Source organism: Lacerta agilis, chromosome 8 (genome assembly GCF_009819535.1).
Source record: "Lacerta agilis isolate rLacAgi1 chromosome 8, rLacAgi1.pri, whole genome shotgun sequence".
Lineage (NCBI taxonomy): Eukaryota > Metazoa > Chordata > Lepidosauria > Squamata > Lacertidae > Lacerta > Lacerta agilis.
This window is the reverse complement of record NC_046319.1, coordinates 59444378-59468828: the sequence shown is the minus strand read 5'-3', so window position 1 is coordinate 59468828 and position 24451 is coordinate 59444378. Positions and strand designations below refer to the sequence as shown.

General features: G+C 45.7%; 1 protein-coding gene across 1 annotated transcript; it reads left to right on the top strand.

Moving 5' to 3' along the window:
• The first annotated feature begins 2739 nt into the window (after positions 1-2739).
• IFNLR1 (interferon lambda receptor 1) lies at positions 2740-19386 on the top strand. The gene is made up of 7 exons (XM_033157763.1): positions 2740-2820; positions 7307-7430; positions 10120-10313; positions 11373-11521; positions 12908-13055; positions 13505-13620; positions 17054-19386. Exons 1-7 carry the CDS (start codon positions 2742-2744, stop codon positions 17924-17926), a joined length of 1683 nt encoding a protein of 560 aa, XP_033013654.1. The 5' UTR covers positions 2740-2741; the 3' UTR covers positions 17927-19386.
• The last annotated feature ends 5065 nt before the right edge of the window (positions 19387-24451 follow it).

Here is a 24451-nt window from a genome sequence, read left to right as displayed (position 1 = left end):
GGAGGTTTCTAGTATTTGAGAAAGGGGGCGGGCAACACATTGCTATAGATTTTAAACTCACTCTTTTTTCCTCTCCATTTTGTGGTTTTAAGTTTTTATTGCTGCAAACCGCTTTGATTTTTGTTTTTTTTAATGACAGAGCAGTAGACAAATACTTTTGTAAATAAATAATACGTTCATATCCAAGTTGAAACAAATTGTGCATGCGTTTGTGGGTGGGGATTTCTCTCTGGTCTGGTCACATCTGCATCATACATTTAAATCGCAGTTCAATACACATGGGTTTAAATATTTATTGAAAACTGCTTAGAGAAGAAGAAGAAGAAGAAGAAGAAGAAGAAGAAGAAGAGGAGGAGGAGGAGGAGGAGGAGGAGGAGGAGGAGGAGGAGGAGGAGGAGGAGGAGGAGTTTGGATTTGACATCCCGCTTTTCACTACCCGAAGGAGTCTCAAAGCGGCTAACATTCTCCTTTCCTTTCCTCCCCCACAACAAACACTCTGTGAGGTGAGTGGGGCTGAGAGGCTTCAAAGAAGTGTGCCTAGCCCAAGGTCACCCAGCAGCTGCATGTGGAGGAGCAGAGACACGAACCCGGTTCCCCAGATTATGAGACTACCGCTCTTAACCACTACACCACACTGGCTCTCTAGAGGATGTGTTACAGTCAAGCAGCATATAAATTTTGTTAAATAACACATTTTAATTAAAAATTACTGATTTTTATATACCCTATCCCCTAATATACCAGTATGTATTTTTTGTAAACATTGGGTAGAGAAGAGCATCACAAAATTTGGATGTGTGAATTTGGAAAGGTGGCTGTGTTTCAGTTCACATATTGTTTTGGAAAACTACAGATTGGATGGATCCTCCCTTAAATGAGAACTGCAAAGAATTTCTCCCCCACCTCCAAGGCCCATAACTGCTAAAGTGGTATAAGAGTGCTTTATGTGGATCGTGTCCTTTGCAGCTGTCTCTGGCTAGTGGCCAATGGGAATGTTTGGGGGAATTCACACATTCCACCACAAGGAGGCAGAGCACCAAAGAGAGCAATTGCTGAGATACATCCCATTCAAGATGTTGATGGGATTGTGAAAGAAATTTACCCAGGCATTTGATGCCAGAAAGATCTATCTCTGGCCACCTTGAATTACTAGTTTTGAGAGTTGTTAGCATCCATCTGTCTCGGGAGGCAATGGAGGAGTGCGCCTTTGGGTCAAGCTATTGGACAGTTGCAGCGCCTGCTGTGGCTGTAGAGACCAATGCGGGAGAGACATGCTTTGTTGCAGCTGGAGCAGATGAAGGTATCTGTTTGCTGTGCTGCAGATGCACCATGGCGTTTCTTCTCTCTGTGCTGTTCCCCAGTGGTCATTTCTCCTCTGGCCACTGCTATGGATACACGACTCGACTGCCTGTCTCCAAACCCTGCGGTCATCTGCAAGAGATTCCCACATGGCAGGGTTGATGTTGCCAGCCTTCATATCACGTTTGCAGGCATCTTTGTAACGCAGAGTTGGTCTGGTGCCGGAAGCCAGCTCCCTGTAAGCCAGGGCCAGATTTAGGTTTGATGAGGCTCTAAGCTACTGAAGGTAATGGGGCCCTTTATATGCCAGCTGACCTATGTCAACAACAAATTGCCGCTGTTTTTTGTGTTGAATATATGCTATATGGTAATTTATTAAACTAATAGGTATCTAAAGCCATTTGCACATAACAAAATATGTATTTTATCAAAGTAATTGATACAGAAATGAGCAAACCAGTGATATTTTAGGGAGCAGGCTAGGAGGCGGGGCCCATTTCTTACATCACAGGAGGCTACACAACACAAAACACTGTTGCTGTGTGTAGGGTTTTTTTATTTGTTTTTTATCTTATATTTTGGAAATGTACATCCAGGTTTTTTTTCCTTTAATTTTTTTGGGGTGGGGCCAAGAGAGTGGGGTCCTAAGCTATGGCTTGTTTAAAAGATAAAGGTAAAAGGACCCCTGACCATTAGCTCCAGTCGTGGACAACGCTGGGGTTGCGGTGCTCATCTTGCTTTACTGGCCGAGGGAGGCGGCGTACAGCTTCCGGGTCACGTGGCCAGCATGACTAAGCTGCTTCTGGTGAACTAGAGCAGCACACGGAAACACCGTTTACCTTCCCGCCGGAGTGGTACCTATTTATCTACTTGCACTTTGACGTGCTTTCAAACTGCTAGGTTGGCAGGAACTGGGACCGAACAACGGGAGCTCACCCCATTGCGGGGATTCAAATCACCAACCTTCTGATTGGCAAGCCCTAGGCTTTAACCCACAGCGCCACCCGTGTCCATGGCTTGTTTAACTTATATGTAAATCCAACACTGCGTACAGCACATCCTTGGGGATCCGGATTGCTTTTAGGATTTCTAAACTGTTTTTAGAAGTCTGAGTTGCAGTTTTAGCCTTGATGCGTTTGCTGCCCTGGGATCCTTTACAGGAAGGGCAGGATATAAATGTTACAAACAACAATACCAACAGCAGCAAGTGAATAAGCCTGCAGGGCTTGGAATAGAGAGACACTTCAGGGATGGATACTGCAGCAGGCTCTTAAGTACAACAGCCAAAGGTGCCTTTTTATGTGCATCCAGGAAATTCAGCAAGTAAATGTGCTTCCTGTCCTCTAGGGGGCTGCTATGCTTTGGCATGTGTGCCACAGGTGCTGTTTAGCTGCCAGGAAACCTGAAAGTGGAAGTAAGAAACAAACGTTCCTGGGCAAAACATGATCTGCTGTGCTCCTCTCCTGAGGGTCTGTTGTCTTGTGATGCTGGCTTTCTTCGGACAGGCTTCAGGGACAGTCGGTAAGCCCAAATTCCCTCTGGCTCTTTCGTTTCTACTCATACATTTGCTGGGTTATCCTCCAAAGGGTGCAAAGTCTAAAAAGGAGAGCCTGCTGTTGGTTTTCCTTTGTCAAAGTCTCTCTGCTGCTGGCCAGATTTGACGGGGAGCGATGATTTATGGCAAGGAACAAGGTTGTCGGTCTTATCAGTGTGGAAGGAGAACCCTCAGATGGAAAAAGGCAGCAGGGCAAAAGGAGATGTGGGAATGAATGTCTGGCTGAAAATGGGATGTAAAACGATTTCCCTTTTCTCACACGCTGGCTGGGGCTGATGGGAGTTTCAGTCGAAAGCACCGGGAGGGCAGCAGGGTTGTGGGGGCTGCCATATGCAGTGTTGAATGCTTTGAGCTTCTGCACAGTGGAAGAAACCCTCCACAGGGGCCTATTCAAATGTGGCGACCTCTAGATGTTGTCAGACTCCAACACCCATCAGCCCCTGTCAGCATGGCCTATGACCTGGGATGATGGACAAGCAATGGAGGGCAACACCTTGGCTGCCCCTATTCACCATGCTGGCCTATTCAGACAACTTCCAGGGTGGTTAAGAACCAATCCTTCTTCCCGGGGAACTGTAGGAATTGTAGCTCTGAAGAAAATAGGGGTCACCCAGCAACCCTCAGCCCCTTTAACAAATACCACAACATTTGGTGATCACAAGATTTTGTCAGTACCTGCTGTCACCTTGTGTCGCTACGTAACCTAGGGAAGGGATGCTTTGTTGGGGGGGTGCACTGAAATGAGGCATACTAACTGGCTGCTACACACCCCATTAAGGGAAACTTACAGGCACCTTTGGGCTTTCCCTAACAGGTAAATAGCCACTTTCGGTGGGTGGTGTTTTTTTTAAATGAGTTTTTAGCATTTGGGTGCGGAAGTGGACTCTCACCTCTTTGCAGTGCCCCAGTGCAAATCATAGACACCCCGCAGATACTTTTCAAAAAGAAGCCTTGTAGAGTTTCAGTCACAGAATTCCATATACAGTGGACGCTCGGGTTGTGAATGTGATCCATGCAGGAGGTGCGTCCGCAACCCACAGCATTCGCAACCCGCAGCGCCGCATCTGTGCACGTGCGGGTTCCGATTTGGTGCTTCTGCACATGCACAAAGTGCAATTTAGTACTTTGACGCATGCGTGAGCGTCAAAACCCAGAAGTAACCCGTTCCGGTACTTCTGGGTTTGGTGTAGTGTACAACCTGAAATCGCGCAACCTGAAGCGGCCGTTTCCCGAGGTAAGAGGTATGACTTTAGGGACTATATGGCCCTAAAGTTATAACCTTACTTATCAACTGGGTGTTTCAACGTATGAAATGGGGAAATGCCAGGCAGCTGTGCAAGATTGGTTCCAACCTTCACCGTCTCTCTTTTGATCTGATCATTTTTGCATAATCTCACTTCCCTTTTATTATATATATTAGACTATCATTTCCTGCTGGGTGGTTTGGGTGCTTTCCGGTTACATATATTTGCTCTATAGGGAAGTTTAGTAAAATATTGTTTTACGAATAAGTTTGCATTCTTCCCCCACTTCCTCATCAAAATTCCTCAGCAGCGTCAATGTGGGGTAGACAAACACCTAACCAAAGATGGATATTGACATAGGTGGAATCTATACACATATAAAAACCGTTCTGAAAATGCTTTTTTTTAAAAAAGCATTTTAAAACATACTTTGAATTTTCTGTAAGGCTCACCATCACCATGTAGTGTCAAATTGCACTTAAAGCACACTTAAAAACGTTTTATTTGCTGCTGTATAATGGGAGTCTATAGTGCTCCTGTTTGTGATAATTGCAACTGCAATCACATTTCCCCTTTAAAAAGGCAAAATTGCTGTATTGCAGGAGTTCATAGCTTGGGATCATTATCTAAGAAGCAATCACTATGTATACATATGTAACCATGACACATTCTCTGGGCATCATTACGGAAAGTCTTAAAATAGATAGTGGTTAGCGGCCCATGGGCCAATCCCTCTCCCTCACAGAGTTGTTGTGAGGACAAATTGTGCGGAAGGGCATATTTGTGTGAAAGGGCTCAGAGAATGGGGGAAAGTGCCGTATCCTGAATCCTAGTTCCATATCGTCCACACTGACAGGCAGCCGCTCTCCAGGGTTTCAGACAGGGAGTCTGTCTCCCAACTCTACCTGGAGATGCCAGGAAGTGAACCAGGGACCTTCTGATTGCAAAATAGATGATCTGCCACTGGGCTACAACCTTTCCCCAACTGATTTTATTTTTATTTTTATGGAGGAGCATTCTGTCACATGACACTCGACTCCGCTCTGCCACCCTGCAGTCTGAGGCGGTTTAGCCCAAATACTGTATAGATTTATTGCCTCACCCAGAAACAGGCTTCTCTGTGCTGAGCAGACACAGGTTTACACAGGTCGGTTGTCTTTGTCGCAACGACCATCCTTTCTCTCCCCTGCAGCACTTTAAAAATCATTATTGTTTCTAGTTTTTATTTGGCACCAAAACGACACATTTATGGAACAGAGAAGGAGAGTCACTGCATCAGTATTAAAAGAAGGCACTCGTGTGTACCATCCATTTATCCACACGCATATGCAGAGACACACAAGGGAAAGCCAAGGGTTATTGCTCTAGCCCCCAAATTCAACAAACGACCTTAGATGAAGAAGCCCGTTGCTCAACTCCAGTTCAGGCAAACAAGCCTTTATACACAGGCCAAATCTCAGAGAACTTCTTGTCCTGCCACCGCCTGTGAAAAGCTGCCTGCTTGTACACTGCCAATGTTAACAGAACGTGCGACGGCTGTGCAACTGGGGGCGAGAGGCGTTCTTCCCAATACTGCAGTGTCAGCCTCTTTGTCCCCATTGGAACTCACCGAATCCAGTTTTGCTGCCCCTCAGTAGAAGAGTTTGGATTTGATATCCCGCTTTATCACTACCCGAAGGAGTCTCAAAGCGGCTAACATTCTCCTTTCCCTTCCTCCCCCACAACAAACACTCTGTGAGGTGAGTGAGACCGAGAGACTTCAAAGAAGTGTGACTAGCCCAAGGTCACCCACAGGGCCGTCTTAGGGAGATCGGCCGCCGTGGCGCGGCAATCCCTCCGGTGCCCCCGGGGTGCCGCCTCTCCGCCGCCTGCCTCCTGCACTTGCTGCCCCTCGGGAGGGGGGTGGGCAAGCGGGGGATGAGGGGCGTGGCGCTGGAGCGGTGGGGGCTCTGCGTGCCCTTCCAGTGCTCCCGGAGGCGAGGGCGGCTGGCTCGCAGCCCGCCCGGGACCAGCATGGATGGCAGCAGCTGCGCCACTGGCACGCGAGCGCCCGGCCAACAGCCTGCCCATGGGGGTGGGGACGGGTTGGGGAGGGGGCGCCCGGTATGCCGGCGGGCTCGCGGGACGCCCCTGGGGGGCTGGCGCCCTGGCGCACCGCGCCACTAGCCCCTATGGATGAGACGGCCCTGGTCACCCAGCAGCTGAATGTGGAGTAACAGGGACGCGAACCTGGTCCGCCAGATTGCGAGTCTACCACTCTTAACCACTACACCACATAGTGTAACAGTGAGGTCCTGTTACACTGAAATACAGTTCAGCATTCACTGGTGTCAAATATTTCTCTAGAATTAGATTAATGTGTGTGAGGACCTCGGACCAGAGAGGGGTAACCATTGGGCAAGCCCATATCATATGTACTAAAGAATTCAGACAGTTCCAGCCTTTGTCTGAGCTTGAAATGCATTTAGGTGAGGTGCTAGGAAAGGTCCCTTTACATAGGCTATTGGGGGAGTGTTTTAATTTTTGTTTATTGCTGTTTTAAAACTGATTTTAATGTTTTCGTTATGTTCTTTTTTTACCGTGTGATTTGCTTTGAGGCACTTGAGTGCAAGAATGCAACTAATTCATATTAATAAGAATACTACCAACTCAGGTCAGGGGATGCGGGTGGCGCTGTGGTCTAAAACACAGAGCCTAGGGCTTGCCGATCAGAAGGTCGGCGGTTCGAATCCCCGCGACGGGGTGAGCTCCCATTGTTCAGTCCCAGCTTCTGTCCACCTAGCAGTTCGAAAGCATGTCAAGTGCAAGTAGATAAATAGGTACCGCTCTGGCGGGAAGGTAAATGGTGTTTCCGTGCGCTACTCTGGTTCGCCAGAAGCGGCTTAGTCATGCTGGCCACATGACCTGGAAGCTGTACGCTGGCTCCCTCGGCCAGTAAAACAAGATGAGCGCCGCAACCCCAGAGTCGTCTGCGACTGGACCTAATGGTCAGGGGTCCCTTTACCTTTACCAACTCAGGTAATGAATAAATGAGGCCCAACGGGTGGGATTCTCATCCAGATTACAAGGTTTCCTCACAGATGTTCCCTGTGGGCTTTGCCTTACAGTAGGGTGGTTGTCCTTCGAATCTTCTGCCTGAGCCACCAAAAAGTCTTGGGCTAGCCTGAATGAAACCCAGGGCACTTAAGGAAGTCTTCCTTTCCAACAGGCCAAGAATTCCTACTATCACCTCCTCAAAATCTGACGCTTGTGTCGAAGGATTTCCATCTGTTCTTGACATGGCTGCCAGCTTCCGATGACCTTCGTGGAGTAACCTACACTGTTCAATGGATGTGAGCATCAAAGACAAGAGCAATGCCTAGAACAGCCTTCCCCCAGCTTGGTAGCCCTCCAGATGTTTTGGACTACTATTCCCACCAACTTGCTGGCTGGGAGTTGTAGTTCAAAACATCTGGGGAAAGATTGGGAAAGGCTGGACTATAATTTCCACTTGATTTTTCTGGGAATATTACCGTACTAGCCCATAAGAAATTGGAGGCAGTGGGTGTGTTTGTGTCTCCCAATTAAAAAAATCCTCTTCTAGTTTTCTCGTGCAGGATGAGCTAAGTTCACACACTTCTCAGAGAAAATGTGGGGAGGACAGTCTCCCAGATGACCCTGTTTATTGAGCATTCACACCTGATTTGTTTGCACAAAGTTTACAGGGAGGTGTTGTCATGTCCACCATTTATTGAGTGTTCATTGCAAGGAGCTTATCCAATGTCACACGAAGTAATTGTCACCCCACACTTTCCAGAGCATTTCCTCATCACTTTCCTTACTGCAGTAGGTCTCTCTCTCTCTCTCTCTCTCTCTCTCTCTCTCTCTCTCTCTGTGTGTGTGTGTGTGTGTGTTGTCCAAGAACGCCGAATCCTCATTAATTGCATGACTTGTATTTGTTGGTTTGCAATTGAATCCCACCTGCAAAAATAGGTGTGGCCTGCTGTGGCCTTTGACTGAATACGTTGTGTAACATCAGTTGCTGGTCAGAACTTTCCATAGGTCAGGCTCAGACTGGTTGGGAAATTGACAGTGCTATTGGGTTGGGCATTCCATTTTTATCTTTTGACAATATATTTCAGGGGTGAAGGGCATAGTTACATGCACACATTAAACAAAACAGGAAACAAGTATGGCCACATCCACACCATACATTTAAAACACTGTTGTACCACTTTAAACAGTCATGGCTTCCCTCAATGAATTATGGGAGCTGTAGTTTGTTAAGAGTGTTGAGAGTGGTTTTGTTGTTGTTTAGTTGTTTAGTCATGTCCGACTCTTCATGACCCCATGGACCAGAGCACGCCAGGCACTCCTGACTTCCACTGCCTCCCGCAGTTTGGTCAGACTCAATGTTGGTAGCTTCGAGAACACTGTCCAACCATCTTGTCCTCTGTCGTCCCCTTCTCCTTGTGCCCTCCATCTTTCCCAACATCAGGGTCTTTTCCAGGGAGTTTTCTCTTCTCATGAGGTGGCCAAAGTATTGGAGTCTCAGCTTCAGGATCTGTCCTTCCAGTGAGCACTCAGGCCTGATTTCCTTAAGAATGGATAGGTTTGATCTTCTTGCAGTCCATGGGACTCTCAAGAGTCTCCTCCAGCACCATAATTCAAAAGCATCAATTCTTTGGTGATCAGCCTTCTTTATGATCCAGCTCTCACTTCCGTACATTACTACTGGGAAAACCATAGCTTTAACTATACGGACCTTTGTCGGCAAGGTGATGTCTCTGCTTTTTAAGATGCTGTCTAGGTTTGTCATTGCTTTTCTCCCAAGAAGCAGGCGTCTTTTAATTTTGTGACTGCCGTCACCACCTGCAGTTATCATGGAACCCAAGAAAGTAAAATCTCTCACTGCCTTCATTTCTTCCCCTTCTATTTGCCAGGAGGTGATGGGACCAGTGACCATGATCTTAGTTTTTTTTAGGTTGAGCTTCAGACCATATTTTGCGCTCTCCTCTTTCACTCTCATTAAAAGGTTCTTTAATTCCTCCTCACTTTCTGCCATCAAGGTTGTGTCATCAGCATATCTGAGGTTGTTGATATTTCTTCTGGCAATCTTAATTCCGGCTTGGGATTCATCCAGTCCAGCCTTTCGCATGATGAATTCTGCATATAAGTTAAATAACAGGGAGACAATTACAGCCTTGTCGTACTCCTTTCCCCATTTTGAACCAATCAGTTGTTCCATATCCAGTTCTAACTGTAGCTTCTTGTCCCACATAGAGATTTCTCAGGAGACAAATGAGGTGATCAGGCACTCCCATTTCTTTAAGAACTTGCCATAGTTTGCTGTGGTTGACACAGTCAAAAGCTTTTGCGTAGTCAATGAAGCAGAAGTAGATGTTTTTCTGGAACTCTCTAGCCTTCTCCATAATCCAGCGCATGTTTGCAATTTGTTCTCTGGTTCCTCTGCCCCTTCGAAATCCAGCTTGCACTTCTCCCTCACAGAGTGACAGTTATCGGTACAATCAATCCCTCTTCACAGGGAACTCTGGGAACTGTAGATCTATGAGGGGAAACAGAGGTCTCCTAACAACTCTCAGCACCTTCACAAACTGCACTTCCCAGAATTTTTGGGGGGAAGCCATGACTGTTTAAAACGAGAACATAGTCCTTTAAATGTATAGTGTGAATGTGGCCTATATGTGTGTGTATATGTATGTTATGTTTATATTCCATATAAACCATATTTATATTCTGTAAAAAAAAATCCTGTGCAGGCAAGGTTATTTTGTTTCATGACAGCTCTTCTAAATCATACCTCTATGAAGAATGGTACACTTTCTTGGATATTTTGTTTCTAAGACTGAGCCTGTCATTTAAAAACAAAGAAGATCCTTTAGGGACTGAGTATTGGCAAAGCCCCATCTAATCCCCACCCCTGGCTGCAATTGGTTGCTGACTGTTCTTCAGAATTGAAATCGTCACATCCTCTTGTGAATCTGAATACTAACCTGCCACCGTGGTGGCTTCCTCATGCAGTGAGCCTTACAGACTTCAATGGGATGACGTCTTGCACTGTAGGGACATCTCCGAAACAGTCTGCAACGTAACTTGCGTGTCTCCAGAACTGGACAACAGATACTCAGTCCAAGTGAAAGCTCAGATGAAGAATAGCACTGGGATGGCCTCTTCCAAATGGGTGGAACTGAATAATATTGACTACACTGTTAATGGTATGCTTGGTAGGAACCTGTGACCAAGGTGCAGAGGGTGGTTGTACTAGTGCCGCCAATTGTTAATTTGGGAAATGGAAGGTTCTGCTCACAGTTCTGTTCCAGAAGACCTAATAAGTGAAAGAGAGGAGGGGATCTCCTTATAAGGCCAGAGGTACCTTTCTCTTCAGACAGCCTGGCAGATAGGGATAAAACACTAATACAGTGGTACCTCTGGTTAAGTACTTAATTCATTCCGTAGGTCCGTTCTTAACCTGAAACTCTTCTTAACCTGAAGCACCACTTTAGCTAATGGGGCCTCCCACTGCCGCTGCGTCACCAGAGCACGATTTCTGTTCTTATCCTGAAGCAAAGTTCTTAACCTGAAGCGTTATTTCTGGGTTAGCGGAGTATGTAACCTGAAGCGTCTGTAACCCGAGGTACCACTGTACCTGATGGGATTAACCTTCCCCAACCTGGCTCTCATTGGCAGTGAAGTAGAAAGACACGGAACTGTCCAAAATATCTGGAGGGCACCAGGTTGGGGAAGTAAAGATTGAGCAAGTGCTGTGGTTTAGAAAGGCCAAGGTGGCTTACCTGACAGGCCCATAAATGAGCAGGAATTTTAGGACACTTCCAGACATATTATTAAAATTGTGCACTCATGATGATTTGTGCTCAGGATGGCATTGAATCTCTCTTGCAAATTGAATCAAATTGACATTGAATCTCTCTATATGCAATCTCTCTTGCAAATACTGCTTGTTCCTGCAAGTCTCAGAGCAAGCATATTGCCTTCATTTCCAGTCAGCACATGCCCTGTAGCTTCCTGCTGAAATCCTGTAACTTTTTATACCACGAATGTTCTGGGTCCCAGAGTTTTGCTGCTCTATAGCTCAAGAGTGCTGTACCATTCAGGAAGCGTTGCAGAACGACAGATAGAGCGGAATGATGTGTGTTATTGCATCAGTGAGATGTAGAACACACCGGCAAAAACCAAGCATTCGGGGGATGGGGGTGGGTATTTACTCCTCTCTGTCTCTCTCAGTATTGCCCTAACATCTGTCCAATCGTTTCCAGTGGAACTTGCTCCCCCAATTCTGCAACTGAAAAAGACTGAAAATGCTCTTGATGTGAACATTGCTTCCTCCTACCCATCCTGTGCAAAGGCCACATTTCAAGACCTGACCTATGACTTGGAGTATGGCATCGATGGAGCAGGGAAACCAGTAAGTAGGCAGTGAATATGCAACTTCAAAATCATCTGCAGACATTCTTCTTGAAAGTCATTGCCATTTAACAATTCTTCCTCATTTCAGGGCTTGCTTAGGGAGTGCTTATTAAACTTGTATCCCACCCTTCCTTCCATTGAAAAGCCTCCTGTGTGTGGTACACTGGACCTCTTCAAAGTGCAGCTGCAGCAGGGAGTGCTGGTGTATACTTTAAACCAGGGGCGGGGATCCTCAGGCCCTGGGGGCTGAATGTGGCCCTCCAAGCCTCTCTGTCTGGCCCTTGGCCACACCCCTTCACTGGCCTTGCCTTGCACCCCAGCTGTTTTTTGCCTGGCTTGAAATCATCCTTGAACCATGGTAATGCCTCTTGGTGGACAAGGAATGGGCAAGTCTGTCAATTTCAGTTTTACTCAGTTGCTCATTTTTCCAACCCTAACTTCAGTTCTCTGCATTTCTGAAGCAATTTATCCCCCCATTGTTTTTAAATTCTCATGAGAATTCGTCAGTATTTTAGTGCACATTTCTCCTGTTAACCACATTTTGCATGCCGCTTTGACTATTTTACATATTTTTGCAACCCCATTTCCTCTCCTATAATGCATTTTTTGTCTGTTATTTTCAACTTCCACAATGTTTGCATTTTTGTACACATTATTTGGCTGGAGAAGTGCATGGTGAAATTCGGAATGCACAAATTTTCAAACGCTCACTGTGTTTCAGTTTGTGTTTTATATGTATAAAAAGTGTGAATTTGTCCCCGGTTTCCCAATGAAATGCAAGTTTCTAAAATGTAAAATAAAAATTGAACATTCCCCCTCTCAAACCCTAGTCTCAGCCAAAGTTTATGTTTGCTGATACCCCCCCCCCCGTTTGTTCAGGGAATCGGCTTCCTCCCCCCCTTTGGCAGTAGATAAGCAGAACAAAGAGAAAGGAGCCTTTTACCAGTTAGAAACTTTAATGATCACAGTGAGAGAACAAAGAATACATTCCTCGGAATGAAGGTGCTCCGAATTAAGGGTTCCACCCACTTCCTCCCTAGTCACCCACTTCACTACTCGGTCTTGCAACCTGAGTTCGCAACCACTGTGCTTTCTGTGCTGCCACCTTATCTGCTCTTTTGACCTTGGGCTGAGCAGATGAATGATTTCCAGCAACAGTGAGTCTGTTAACTCTTTCTTTCCCAGTGCCTCTCCCACTAGCTGTTCCCCCTCCAGTACTTCCCAGCTTCTGCCTTCTGAACTATGCCCCTCTGCAAACTATTGTTCCAAATCTATGCTGTCCTCCTGCTCCTGGGAAGATTCAGGGTCCTCCTCAGTGCAGCCCTCCTCAGCACGGTCCCTGACACTGTCGATTTCAACCCCCTTTGCTTTTCTTATCTGCCAGAGGAACTACACTGAGATCAAGAAGAATGTTCTGGGCTTCGACACAACACACTGGAGCAGCGGCAGATACTGCTTCCGTGCCCGTGCCTTCGTGAGTGAAAAATGGAGCAACTACTCGAAACCAGTTTGCACTCTCTTGCATGAAAAAGGTACAAGGAAGGAGGAAACGGGCGCTTGTACGAAGACTTTACTGTCCATTTTGTATACTTGCCCTGATCCAGCATGTGCAGGACAGGCTTGCGCACATGCAGTTTAGATGGGTGCAAATGGATGTTTGAAGTTGCGTCGTGATCACACAGCTAAAGTACCGGTAGATAGCTTTGCCTCTTTATGTAGATGGGAACAGATCCCGGTGGCCTCATATTGGGGAGCCCCACATTCCAGAAATATATTCAGAGACACTGTGTGCCAAGGAAGCTTTGTTTTATCACAGTGAAAATTTCATTCTGTCTGTGATTTAAAAAAACAAAAACAAAACACTGCTTTTAATTAAGAGACCAGGAAGAACGGAACGATAAAACAGACTGAAGTGGAGAAAGGGGAACAACTTACCCCAAATACAGTATTAACTGCTTTGTTTGTTTGCTTTCTTCTGCAGCAGAAAACTGGGTCTTTGTTGCTGTTCCATTGCTCCTCATGCCCCCTGCTGGTGCCTTTATTGCCTTCTGCTGCTACAGAAACATGAATAATCAAATCAAGATGCCTCAAGCTTTGGTATGGGAAGATGATGACGATGATGATGATGATCACTTTCCCCACAAAAGTGATGCAAAGCAAATTACAAAAACAAAACACTAAACCCTAGTATAACTAGCTGCTGATAAAAATCTAAAAGCACAGATATATATATATATATATATATATATATATATATATATATATATATATATATAAACAAGTCTTCCAGACACCACCCCACTAAAAGGGCACAAATACCCGAAACCCTTCAAATTAAGAGCCAAAACCCCTGGGGAAGGGGGACGTTTTTGCCTGGCATTTAAAAATGGATAAAGATGGCGCCAAGCATGGGGAGGGCATTCCAGAAGTGGGGAGCCACCACGGAAAAGGCCCGTTCTTGTACTGCCACCCTCTGGAGCTACCATTGGTGATGGCTGTCAGGTTCTGGATTGGTTCATGTGGGGGAAGGGCAGTCCTTGAGATATTGGGGTCCTGAGCAACATAAGGCTTTATAGGTCAAATCGAGCACTTTGAATTGAGCTCGGAGACTTAACTGGTAGTGACTGCAGAAATACCAGAATTGGTTCACTATCTGGGCTCTGAATTCTGCACCAGCTGCAGTTTCCCAACTGTGGGGGCAGCCCTACAAATAACACATTGAAGTAGCCCAACCTAGAGATTACCAGATTGAAGACGACAGTCAGAAGCTAGGCTGCCCCTGTCCAGATAGGGGTGCAATTCGGCCATGCAAGGTGCTCCAATGCTCCATGTCACCAAGGCCAATTGAGCCTCAATCAACCGTAATGGATCCAGAAGTAACCCCAAGCTACATAACTCCACTCAAAGCAGGCTGCATCCCATCCATTTGACCTAGGGACCCCCCACACCCAACAGTGCCTCGGCCTTGTCAGGATTAAGCTTCAGTTGATTGGCTCTCATCCAGCCATTTACCAAGACAACACATCAGTCTTGCACATCTGCTGCCACACTCGCAGATGTAAAAGAGAAGCAGAGCTGTGTGCCACCCACATTTTGCTCACACCGCGCTCCAAAATCCTGGATGACCTCAGTCGGGGTTTTTGTGTAGATGTTGAAGAATGGGAGGAGGAGGAAGGTAGATTACTTCCCTGTTCTGTGGTTTTTGTCAAATGGCAAGGTTCTTTCCTCTTGCCAGAGACTTAACCCTGACTGAACTTCTCCATTTGAAACCAAGGTCTGAAACACCTTGTATATGGAACAGATAATGCTGCTTTATACAGTGGTACCTTGGTTCTCAAACGCCTTGGTACTCGAACAACTTGGAACCCAAACACTGCAGACCCAGAATTAAGTGTTCTGGTTTGGAAACTTTTTTCGGAAGCCTAACATGCTCCGTTTTGAGTGTTACGCTTCCAATTTGAGTGTTACGCTGAGGTATGTCTGTTTTCACTAATTATTTTGCGTTTTTGTTTTTGCGGCTTTTTTTGTTTGTTTTTGTGACTGTGTGGAACCCAGTTCAGCTACTGATTGATTGCTTGATTGATTGATTGTGTGACTGCAGTACATTGTTTATTGCTTTCATTTTATGGATCAATGGTCTCGTTAGATCAGGGGTCAGCAAACTTTTTCAGCAGGGGGCTGGTCCACTTTCCCTCAGACCTTGTGGGGGGCCAGACTATATTTTGAAAAAAAATATGAACGAATTCCTATGCCCCACAAATAACCCAGAGATGCATTTTAAATAAAAGGACACATTCTACTCATGTAAAAACACCAGGCAGGCCCCACAAATAAACCAGAGATGCATTTTAAATAAAAGGACACATTCTACTCATGTCAAAACACGCTGATTGCCAGACTGTCCGCGGGCCGGATTTAGAAGGCAATTGGGCCGCATCCGGCCCCCGGGCCTTAGTTTGGGGACCCCTGTGTTAGATAGTAAAATTCATGATGAATTGCTGTTTTAGGGGTTGTTTTTAACAGTCTGGAACAGACTGATCCATTTTGCATTACTTTCCATAGGAAAGTGAGCCTTGGTTTTGGAATGCTTTGGTTTTGGAACAGACCTCCGGAACGGATTAAGTTTGAGAACCAAGATACCTCTGTACTAAGCCAGAAACACTTTTGCTCTATGTGACACAGTGTTGCTACTGCCTACAGCTCCCAGTAGACAGGAAGGGATGCAAGGAGAGTAGAGCTGGAAATTTTGCTGCATTTTAAATATGTGCAAGCACGCATTTCTCCTCTACTTTGCACTTGATCGCACCGTTTCTTAGGGATGGATGAATCTGTCGATTTTACTTTCTCTCCGTTTCTCGTTTTTCCAACCTTAAGTTCAGCTTGCCACATTTTTACATCAGTTTGCATTTTTTTAAAAAAGAAAAAGGCGTTATGACCCCACACATACACTAAATACAGTGGTACCTCAGGTTACATACGCTTCAGGTTAAGAACTCCGCTAACCCAGAAATAACGCTTCAGGTTAAGAACTTTGCTTCAGGACAAGAACAGAAATCGTGCTCTGGCGGTGCAGCGGCAACGGGAGGTCCCATTAGCTAAAGTGGTGTTTCAGGTTAAGAACGGACCTCCGGAACGAATTAAGTACGTAACCAGAGGTACAACTGTAGAACAGAAGCATTGCCACCCCACCCCACCCCACCCCACTCGCCACTCCCCCCTCCACCTCTTTCCCCCTTTTCTTCATAATGTAACACTAATGTCTCACAACAAATGAAACTGATCTGTAGAAAACGCAGCTTGAAAAAGAGGACATTGCACATACTTTTGTAAACCAAGAAATCATTTTATACATATTATATATATATATATATATATATATATATATATATATATATATAGCAGGCGTTATGAAAATCTTCTGCATTTTAGTGTGCATTTCTTCTATCATATGCCTTTTTCAATGCAATGCTGCCAACACACACATTTCTGACAGCAATTTTCCATATTGTGTGAAGAAGTTTTGTATGTTACTTTTACTAATATTTGCAATGTTACTGACACTCCCCCCTAACACATTACTTTTTTTTTGTCGGAAAATGGCATTTCAAAATGCAGAGAAGTGTGAATTTAAAATTTGTTTGCATATTGTTTTAGGAAGTGCAAACCAGGTAGGTTTGCATTGAAATGTGAACAGAAGGTAATTTCTCCCCCATCCCAAAAACCTCCTTAGCTATTGACCATTTGCATAATCAGTTCTAGTTTAAAATAGTATGTCATGGTGACTTCAAGATGAAATGTTGACATATTTTAATCTATTTTGCTGTTCGTTTTAATTATTTTTAAAAGGTTTTTAATTCTGTTTAACTGTTTTTACTGATAATTTAAATACTTCCTTTTAACTGCTTAGTGGGTTTTTTGTTTTTGCAGTCAAGGAGTGTATAAGTAACTAAGGAAATAAACAAATGTTATATCCAGAATTTAAAATATCTAGCCTCTAAAATGGTCAACCACATTCTGTCTCCCTAATTAGGATTTTTCCAAAGGCCCAACAAAGTTGCTGTTAATTGGCGAAAGGGAATCAATCAAGTTGGATCCCTTAACATGTACAGGAGCACTTGTGGAATCAGGAAGAAGGAATAAGACTGTCCCCCAGATACACTCAGCACCAAGTCCTTCTGTGCCGTCAGAAGAAAGTGAGGAAGATGAGGAAGATGACGATAGCGGAAGCCCCATACACTACACGGAAGTGCTTCGATTCCAGAAGAAAAGCTTGAACTGCCAAATGGCCAGCATGTGCCTGGAAGCACCTCTGCCATCTTCTGTCTATGGAAGTTCTCAGTCAGGTTTGCCAGATTTAACGGTGCCAGGGGTCCCTGCTTCAACAGAGTGGGTGACAGGGGAGTCTTCTTCTGGGTTCCAAGAGAATGAGGGGACCTCAAGTTCTGAGAGTTCCTCTGTGGAGGAATCCCTTGGGTTTCTAGTTGGCTTTCCAACTGCTGGAGGAAAAGGATGGGATGAGGATATAAACTTCTCATCAGTATTGATAGAAGGTCTTAGCATTAACCTTCCCACTGGGAAGCAATTCACACCTGTGCGAGGTCATCCTGAAGAAAACTGTGCAAGCCTGGAGGACTTGAAGATACCTCTCTTTGGGATGCTAGGCAACCAGGACTCCTGTGGGCTCCATTTTGAGGAGCAGTTTGTAGACGGAAGAGGTTCTGAAAAGGACTCCAGTGGTTGTGGAAGTCTCGTGGATGAAATACCTCTTCTGGAGCTGCCTTGTAGGGGAGCCTTAGAACCTGGGCTGCTTGGAGAAAACAGAGACTTGGAATCAGGCCGTACTCCAGAACCCAAATTCCATGGGTATTGGCCGAGGCACACACATTATATTGCAAGAACCTGATTTGGATGCCCTGAAATGGATTTCCCTAGTCATAGAATCTTAGGATCACAGCCGTTTCACCAGTACCAGGGTGGTGAACTTTGCACTGAAATATCTGAATTCTACAATAGGGAAGTTAACCATTATACAGAATCCAATTCAGTCCAAGCTCATGTTGTTTTCTTTAATCCTCGCCCCCCCCCATCCCTTAATGAACAAGGTGTGGGAAGAGAAAGGTGCCTCCCGCTTCAGAGTTTTAGCCCCACACTGTAGCAAAAGCTTCTACATTGGCTCCAGGGGCCAGCTCAGCAGTCACAAAGAAAGCCAGGAGAATAAATGTGTTAATTTACAGTGCAATATGTCATGGGCACAGGGTGGCACTGTCAATTCAATAAATAGATCTACGTCTTAAATTCCATTGTTGGAACTAAAAAAAAATCCTCTCTGCTGAGCACAAGAGGCCTTCTGAAGTCCCAAGCTGTTGTAAGTGTTCTAAATGCATTTGTTAATTTATATTGTTAATATATTGTTAGATGTGCATACATACCTCATATATTTATCAATCTGGTGCCCCAGATATTTCGGACAGTTCCCATTTAGACTACAGTTCCCATCAGCCCCAGCCAGGGTTGTGTTGGTGGGGCCACTGATAGTTGTGAACCAAAACATTTGCAAGGCAACAGGTTGGCAAAGACTCTTGCGCAGAGTTTACCATGCACTGTCGCCCTCTGGTGGTGACAGCCGGCCCTACAGGCTGCTGAATCTTGCGAACCTTGCCTTGAGACTGGCAGCTAGCTTTGCCAAGAAGCTTTGCTCTGAAGGTACAACGGTCCAAACCAACAAATCCAGCCATTGTTCTTTCTGACAACCTCGTCTCCTATCCTCTTCCACATTACCTGAAGCAGGTTAGCGATTGGGATGGGGATAATGTGCGGCAGGTACCTGGAGGGAAGGCTCCTTTCCCTTGCGTCTTTCTCCCTCCAGCCCCAGCTCTTTAAAAGGAGGTGGAGGGAGAGAGGAGGTTGGTAAATGGAGATCAAGATTGAGGTCAACCTCATATGGGCAGGTTTGATCTGGAGTCCTCCTGGTGTTCATCCCTCTTTGGACAGATAGAAAGTTTTATTTGGATTATAATAAAAGCAATACAGCCTTCTGCTCCCTTCCCTTTTCCTTCCTTTCCTCGTGCCTTCTTGTTGTTACAGCCTTTTCGCTTCTGATGTGCAGTTGTTTTGACATGTTTATACAGTGTTGGGGCACACATGCTCAGATAAGGGTTAGGAAAAATGAGCGTCACTGCTCTCCTTGAACCCCAAATTAAGATCCGTTAAGCCGGAGACGTTTCCATAACTGTGTTGTGCCTCCCACTTTTCGAGACATGAATATTATGTTCAAGGACATCGGGGGCTAGTTCTTTGCAATTATTCTATGATTCCTCCAGAGAAAACAAACCTACCTCATCCAAAGCTGCTTCGCACCTTCCCTTTTATAGAATAGAATAGAACAAATCTTTATTGTCATTGTCCCCTTACATTGCCAAGCCAAGTGTGCTAGAAGCCACCATCCGCACCAACCCTTGGTAACACTTCGGGTAATTCAAACAGTATTTTCTAAAGGAAGTTTTACTGTGACAGAGTTTGACACATGCACACATTTGAAGTGTAACCTTGCATGCTCTTCTCACTTGATTTCTTCAGGTAGGAGAAATGGTTCCTTCCCATGCATATTGACAGGTGGTATTTCTCCTTAGAATGAAAAATACGGTTGAGGAATCGCCAGGTTAGAAACTGAGAGCTCCGTATTCAATAAATAATAATAACTGGCAACCCTATCAATAAAATGGGAAGTGTGTCACTGCATGTGTATAATGTTGAATTGTATTGTTATTTACATTGCTAATGTATGTTTTTATAGCCATAAATGGGCTACAAATAAACTTTTACAGGAAAAAATATATTCAAAACTTTGTGTGTTTTTCAATCGGTCAAAAGGGGAGATACTCGAACATGTTTCTGTGGAATGCAGGAGTGATGAGAACAACCAAGATCACTTTGAAATAGGGCTGAGCCAAACATTTTGTTAATAACTTTCAGCTTGAAATGGAGAAGGGGCTCAGGGTGTGTATGTGAAAGTCTTCATACAGAATGAAACTCACCAACACCCCGGCTCACCTTTTCTTCTGCTGGTGCCAATATATTTTTCATAGGCCTGACAGTGGTGGTGATAAAGCTGCCAGGAGTGCCAGCAGGCAATATTTTTTACTGAACAGAACCCAGAGCAGGGCAGGGAAATCTCAGACTAACTCCACTCTCAGCACCCTTACCAAACTACAGTTCCCAGGATTCTTTGAGGGAAGCAATGGCTGTTAAAGTGGTTAAAAGGTAAAGGTACCCCTGAACATTAGGTCCAGTCGTGGACGACTCTGGGGGTTGCGGCGCTCATCTCGCTTTACTGGCTGAGGGAGCCGGCATTTGTCCGCAAACAGCTTCTGGGTCATGTGACCAGCATGACAAAGCCGCTTCTGGCGAACCAGAGCAGTGCACGGAAATGCTGTTTACCTTCTTGCCGGAGCGGTACCTATTTATCTACTTGCACTTTGACGTGCTTTCAAACTGCTAGGTGGGCAAGAGCTGGGACCAAACAACAGGAGCTCACTCCGTCGTGGGGATTCGAACCGCCGACCTTCTGGTCGGCAAGCCCTAGGCTCTGTGGTTTAGACCACAGCGCCACCCGCATCCCATGGTATGATGATGCTTTAAATGTATGGTGTGAATGTGGCCTGTGTTCTGGGTAACCTTGGGGGTCACTGGGAGCTTCTCAAGTTTTCCTCGATGAGAAGATTCATAATGCTTTTCAAAATGCACAGCTTTCCCCATCGCTACAAGCAATGGCTTCCCACTGCACCCAAAGAAGAGTGTACTAGGGTCCAGCCCCAATTCACACAGGATGGACAACAAGTGGGCCTAACAGGCTGGGTCTGCCCTGCATATGACTGAGGAAAGGTCTATCTGTTACATATATGGAGAAGGGGTGCAAAACCTATGGCTTACCAGAGGCTGCTGGGCTACAACTCCCTTTGTCCCTGACCACTGGCCACAGCAGCTGGGGCTGATGGGGTCTGGAGTCCAACAACAGCCTCTGGAGAGCCAAACCTTCCTCACCACTGAGGCAGAACTTTTAGGACAGTGGTTCCAAAACCCTCCCCTTTGGGTTCCATAAACTCATCCTCTGTGCCCCTATAAAGAACATTCAGAATCACAGTTTGCACAACCCCCTAAGGAAGATAAATAACACAATAAAATCCAGAACAGTAACAATTAATTGTACATTTATTCAAAATTATTATTATTATTATTATTATTATTATTATTATTATTATTATTTACACCCCGCCCATCTGGCTGGGCCTCCCCAACCACTCTGGGCGGCTTCCAACACAATATTAAAATATAATAATTCACCAGACATTAAAAGCTTCCCTAAACAGGGCTGCCTTAAGATGTCTTCTAAAAGTCTGGTAGTTGTTGTTCTCTTTGACAACTGGTGGGAGGGTATTCCACAGGGTGGGTGCCACTACCGAGAAGGCCCTCTGTCTGGTTCTCTGTAGCTTGGCTTCTCGTAATGAGGGAACCACTAGAAGGCCCTCGGCGCTGGACCTCAGTGTCCGGGTAGATTGATGGGGGTAGAGACGCTCCTTCAGAAAACCCAGTTTAAACCATTTAGATTAATTGATTCAACAAAACTGATGAACTTGACCGTCTGGTGCATGCTTTTCAGAACCTGGTGTGCCCCTCCAGCGCCCCCGCCACCCTCTTGCCTCTTAGTGTAAGGTTACCAGATTTTTTTCAATGAATCCGGGGACACTTTTCAACTTCAATGGATTTTGTATGGGTACTGATTTGTAAATCCGGGGACTGTCTCCGGAAAACGGGGACATCTGGTAACCTTATCTTAGTGCCCCCCCCTTGGTAATCCTACCACCCCCCAGGGGGCAGTAACGTCCACTTTGGGAACCATTGTTTCAGACGAATGTAATCTGCCGCAACCTAATAGTGGAGACTGGTATTGAATCAGCATTGCAAGAGAACTTAAGATGCATCGGTGTGAGAAAAGGAATCTGATTTGCATAATGGAGCTTCCTTATATTTTCCAATTGTGCAAGTTGGTAATGAGGTAATGAGTGCTAAAAATGCATATATCCATTAACATACAAATATGCATTAGACCAGGGAACATTGCTTTGCAAAACTGTCTGTGCTAGGCCACTGTGTGAACAGGGTGCTGGACTAGTTGGGCCATTGATCCAGCAGTAAGGCTCTTATTATGCTCTTACGTGTGCAACAAAAACTTGATGGCTGCTTTTCTACGAGTCTGTCTAGGGGATGGAGAAAACAAAGACATTTTTCGCTTTAGCTCTGCAGTGCTGGGCCATGTCCTCTCCCTCTCCGCCGGCCAGGCAGCCATTTTGTGACATTTGGCCACACCACTTTCTCAATATTCCCATCTGAAATCAATATTAGGGTCCTCCAGACAGAAAAGGAGAATTGCTATCCAATTCTGTGGCTGCCATAGTTCCTTATTCTCTGGACCTTAGAAAAAAGTTGGCTGTTTGCCGGGGCAAAGCGCGAGAAAGGGGAAATGAGCCTAATGATAGTGTTCGGACAAAGCAGAAGTGGTAAAATGAGTTTCCACCACATTCTCACACGTGTGGAACCTGAAAGCGGAAAGGGTTTGTGAACTGGCCGTGCCCTCTGAAATTTTCTTAGTGCTGGCAAAATTCTTCCAAGTGACTTGAAGGGCAGCTACACCTTTGAACAGAGACAGGCAGCTGTTGACACAGTGACTGCCTTCTAATGACAAGTCTGAAAACAGGCCGTTGATGATGAGCAGCTGTATATATTAAGTAACAGACCTGTTGGGTAGCTTCATTTGGCAAGGAGGTGGATGTGGCAGCTTTTTGCTCTAGGAAGTACAAATGAGCGATAACCTCTCTCTCTATATATACGTATATCAAAAGCAGACAAGCAGGTTACTCACCACTCTAATGTCTGTAGAGTTGCCTTCAGCAACCTAGTAACCTCTAGATGTTTGGAACTACAATTCCCATCAACCCCAGTGCTAGCTGATTCTCGCGTTTTGCAGAGCTCTGTGTTAGGGGTTTTGCAAGACATAACTGTCAGCTGACTCTCCAGTCTTGTGAAGCCTGTTGGAAAGCGCTCCACATGACCTGACAACCAGCACTTAGTGGGGTCTTCTGGAGTGCTTGACTCGGGCCTTTGCTGGCACCACCAATCAGTGATCAGTAGTGCCTGAAATCCCCTTTTGGCTGAACCAGGCCAAATATGACATCAGTTGTAGGGCGAGTGGGCGTGGTGTGGATAAAATGGCCAGATCTGGAAGTTTGGTGGGCCTGATCAGACCTGCAGACTGGAGGTTCCCTACCCCTGGTGCAGGGTCTCTTTGGGGGCATAAGTTGACTACCTACGCATCACCAAAAACAAGAAAATGCACCAATGAAACAAAGGCAAAAGAGGACACAGATTTGCACGGAAATTGTACATGCCAATTTATATGCATAGATGCAAATCAGAAACAATTACTATAAACAGAAATAGTGGAGAAGACTAGGGCCAGCTGAATCTGGGACCCTCACTGTGCAAAGCAGATGCTCTACCCCTGGGCTATGGCCCTTCCTTGAAATCCCACTTGCCATAAAACAGGGGTTCTCACTTGCACTTCCATCATTGTGAGCCCATCTAAACCCCACTTTGTGATAGATTCACGGCGATGTCAGTTCTGTCCCTCTGAGCAACCACCCCTCTCCCTGCAAACCACTTAACGACCTTTTTCGCATCCAAACCAAACTGAGCCCTTTTCCATTTCCTCTTCTTTGCCATGCGGAAGGCAAGGCGGCGCCCTCCAGAACTGGGATGGGCAACCTGTGGCCCTACAAATATTGCTAGACTCCCATCAGCCTCAGCGAGCATCAGCATCAATGATCAGGGATGCTGGGAGTTGTAGCCCAGTGGTGAGGAACCTTTGACCCCCACAGACCTAATTTGAGGCTGCTTTCCAAGAGCCATGCCCACCTGCCCTACACCTGATGTCATCAGGTGCAAGGCAGATACAGCCACCGCTCCCTGCCAAAAGAAGGGTTTGCAGGCACTGCTCATAAGTAAAGCTCTATTCCTTTGCCTGAATTCAAACCATAAAGGCAAAGGAAAATGCTTCATCTGATCCGGTGACATCAGTTAATTGACAGGGGGTGGCCCCACCCACCTGCCAATATGGCCCATGGTCGTTGGAGAGGCCAAGATCCAGCCTGCCGCCTACATTCACTTCTCCACCCCATTGTGGCCCGACAATATCTGGAGGGAACAAAGTCTAGAGACACGCCCCACCTTTTAAATAATATCCCATGCACATATAAAGTGCACAACTTCCCCTCAAATATCCTTGGGAATTGTAGCTCTGCGAGGAGCAAACTACAGTTCCCAGGATTCTCTGGGAAGTCATGTGCTCTAAGCGTGTCTTGGATGTGCTTCAAAT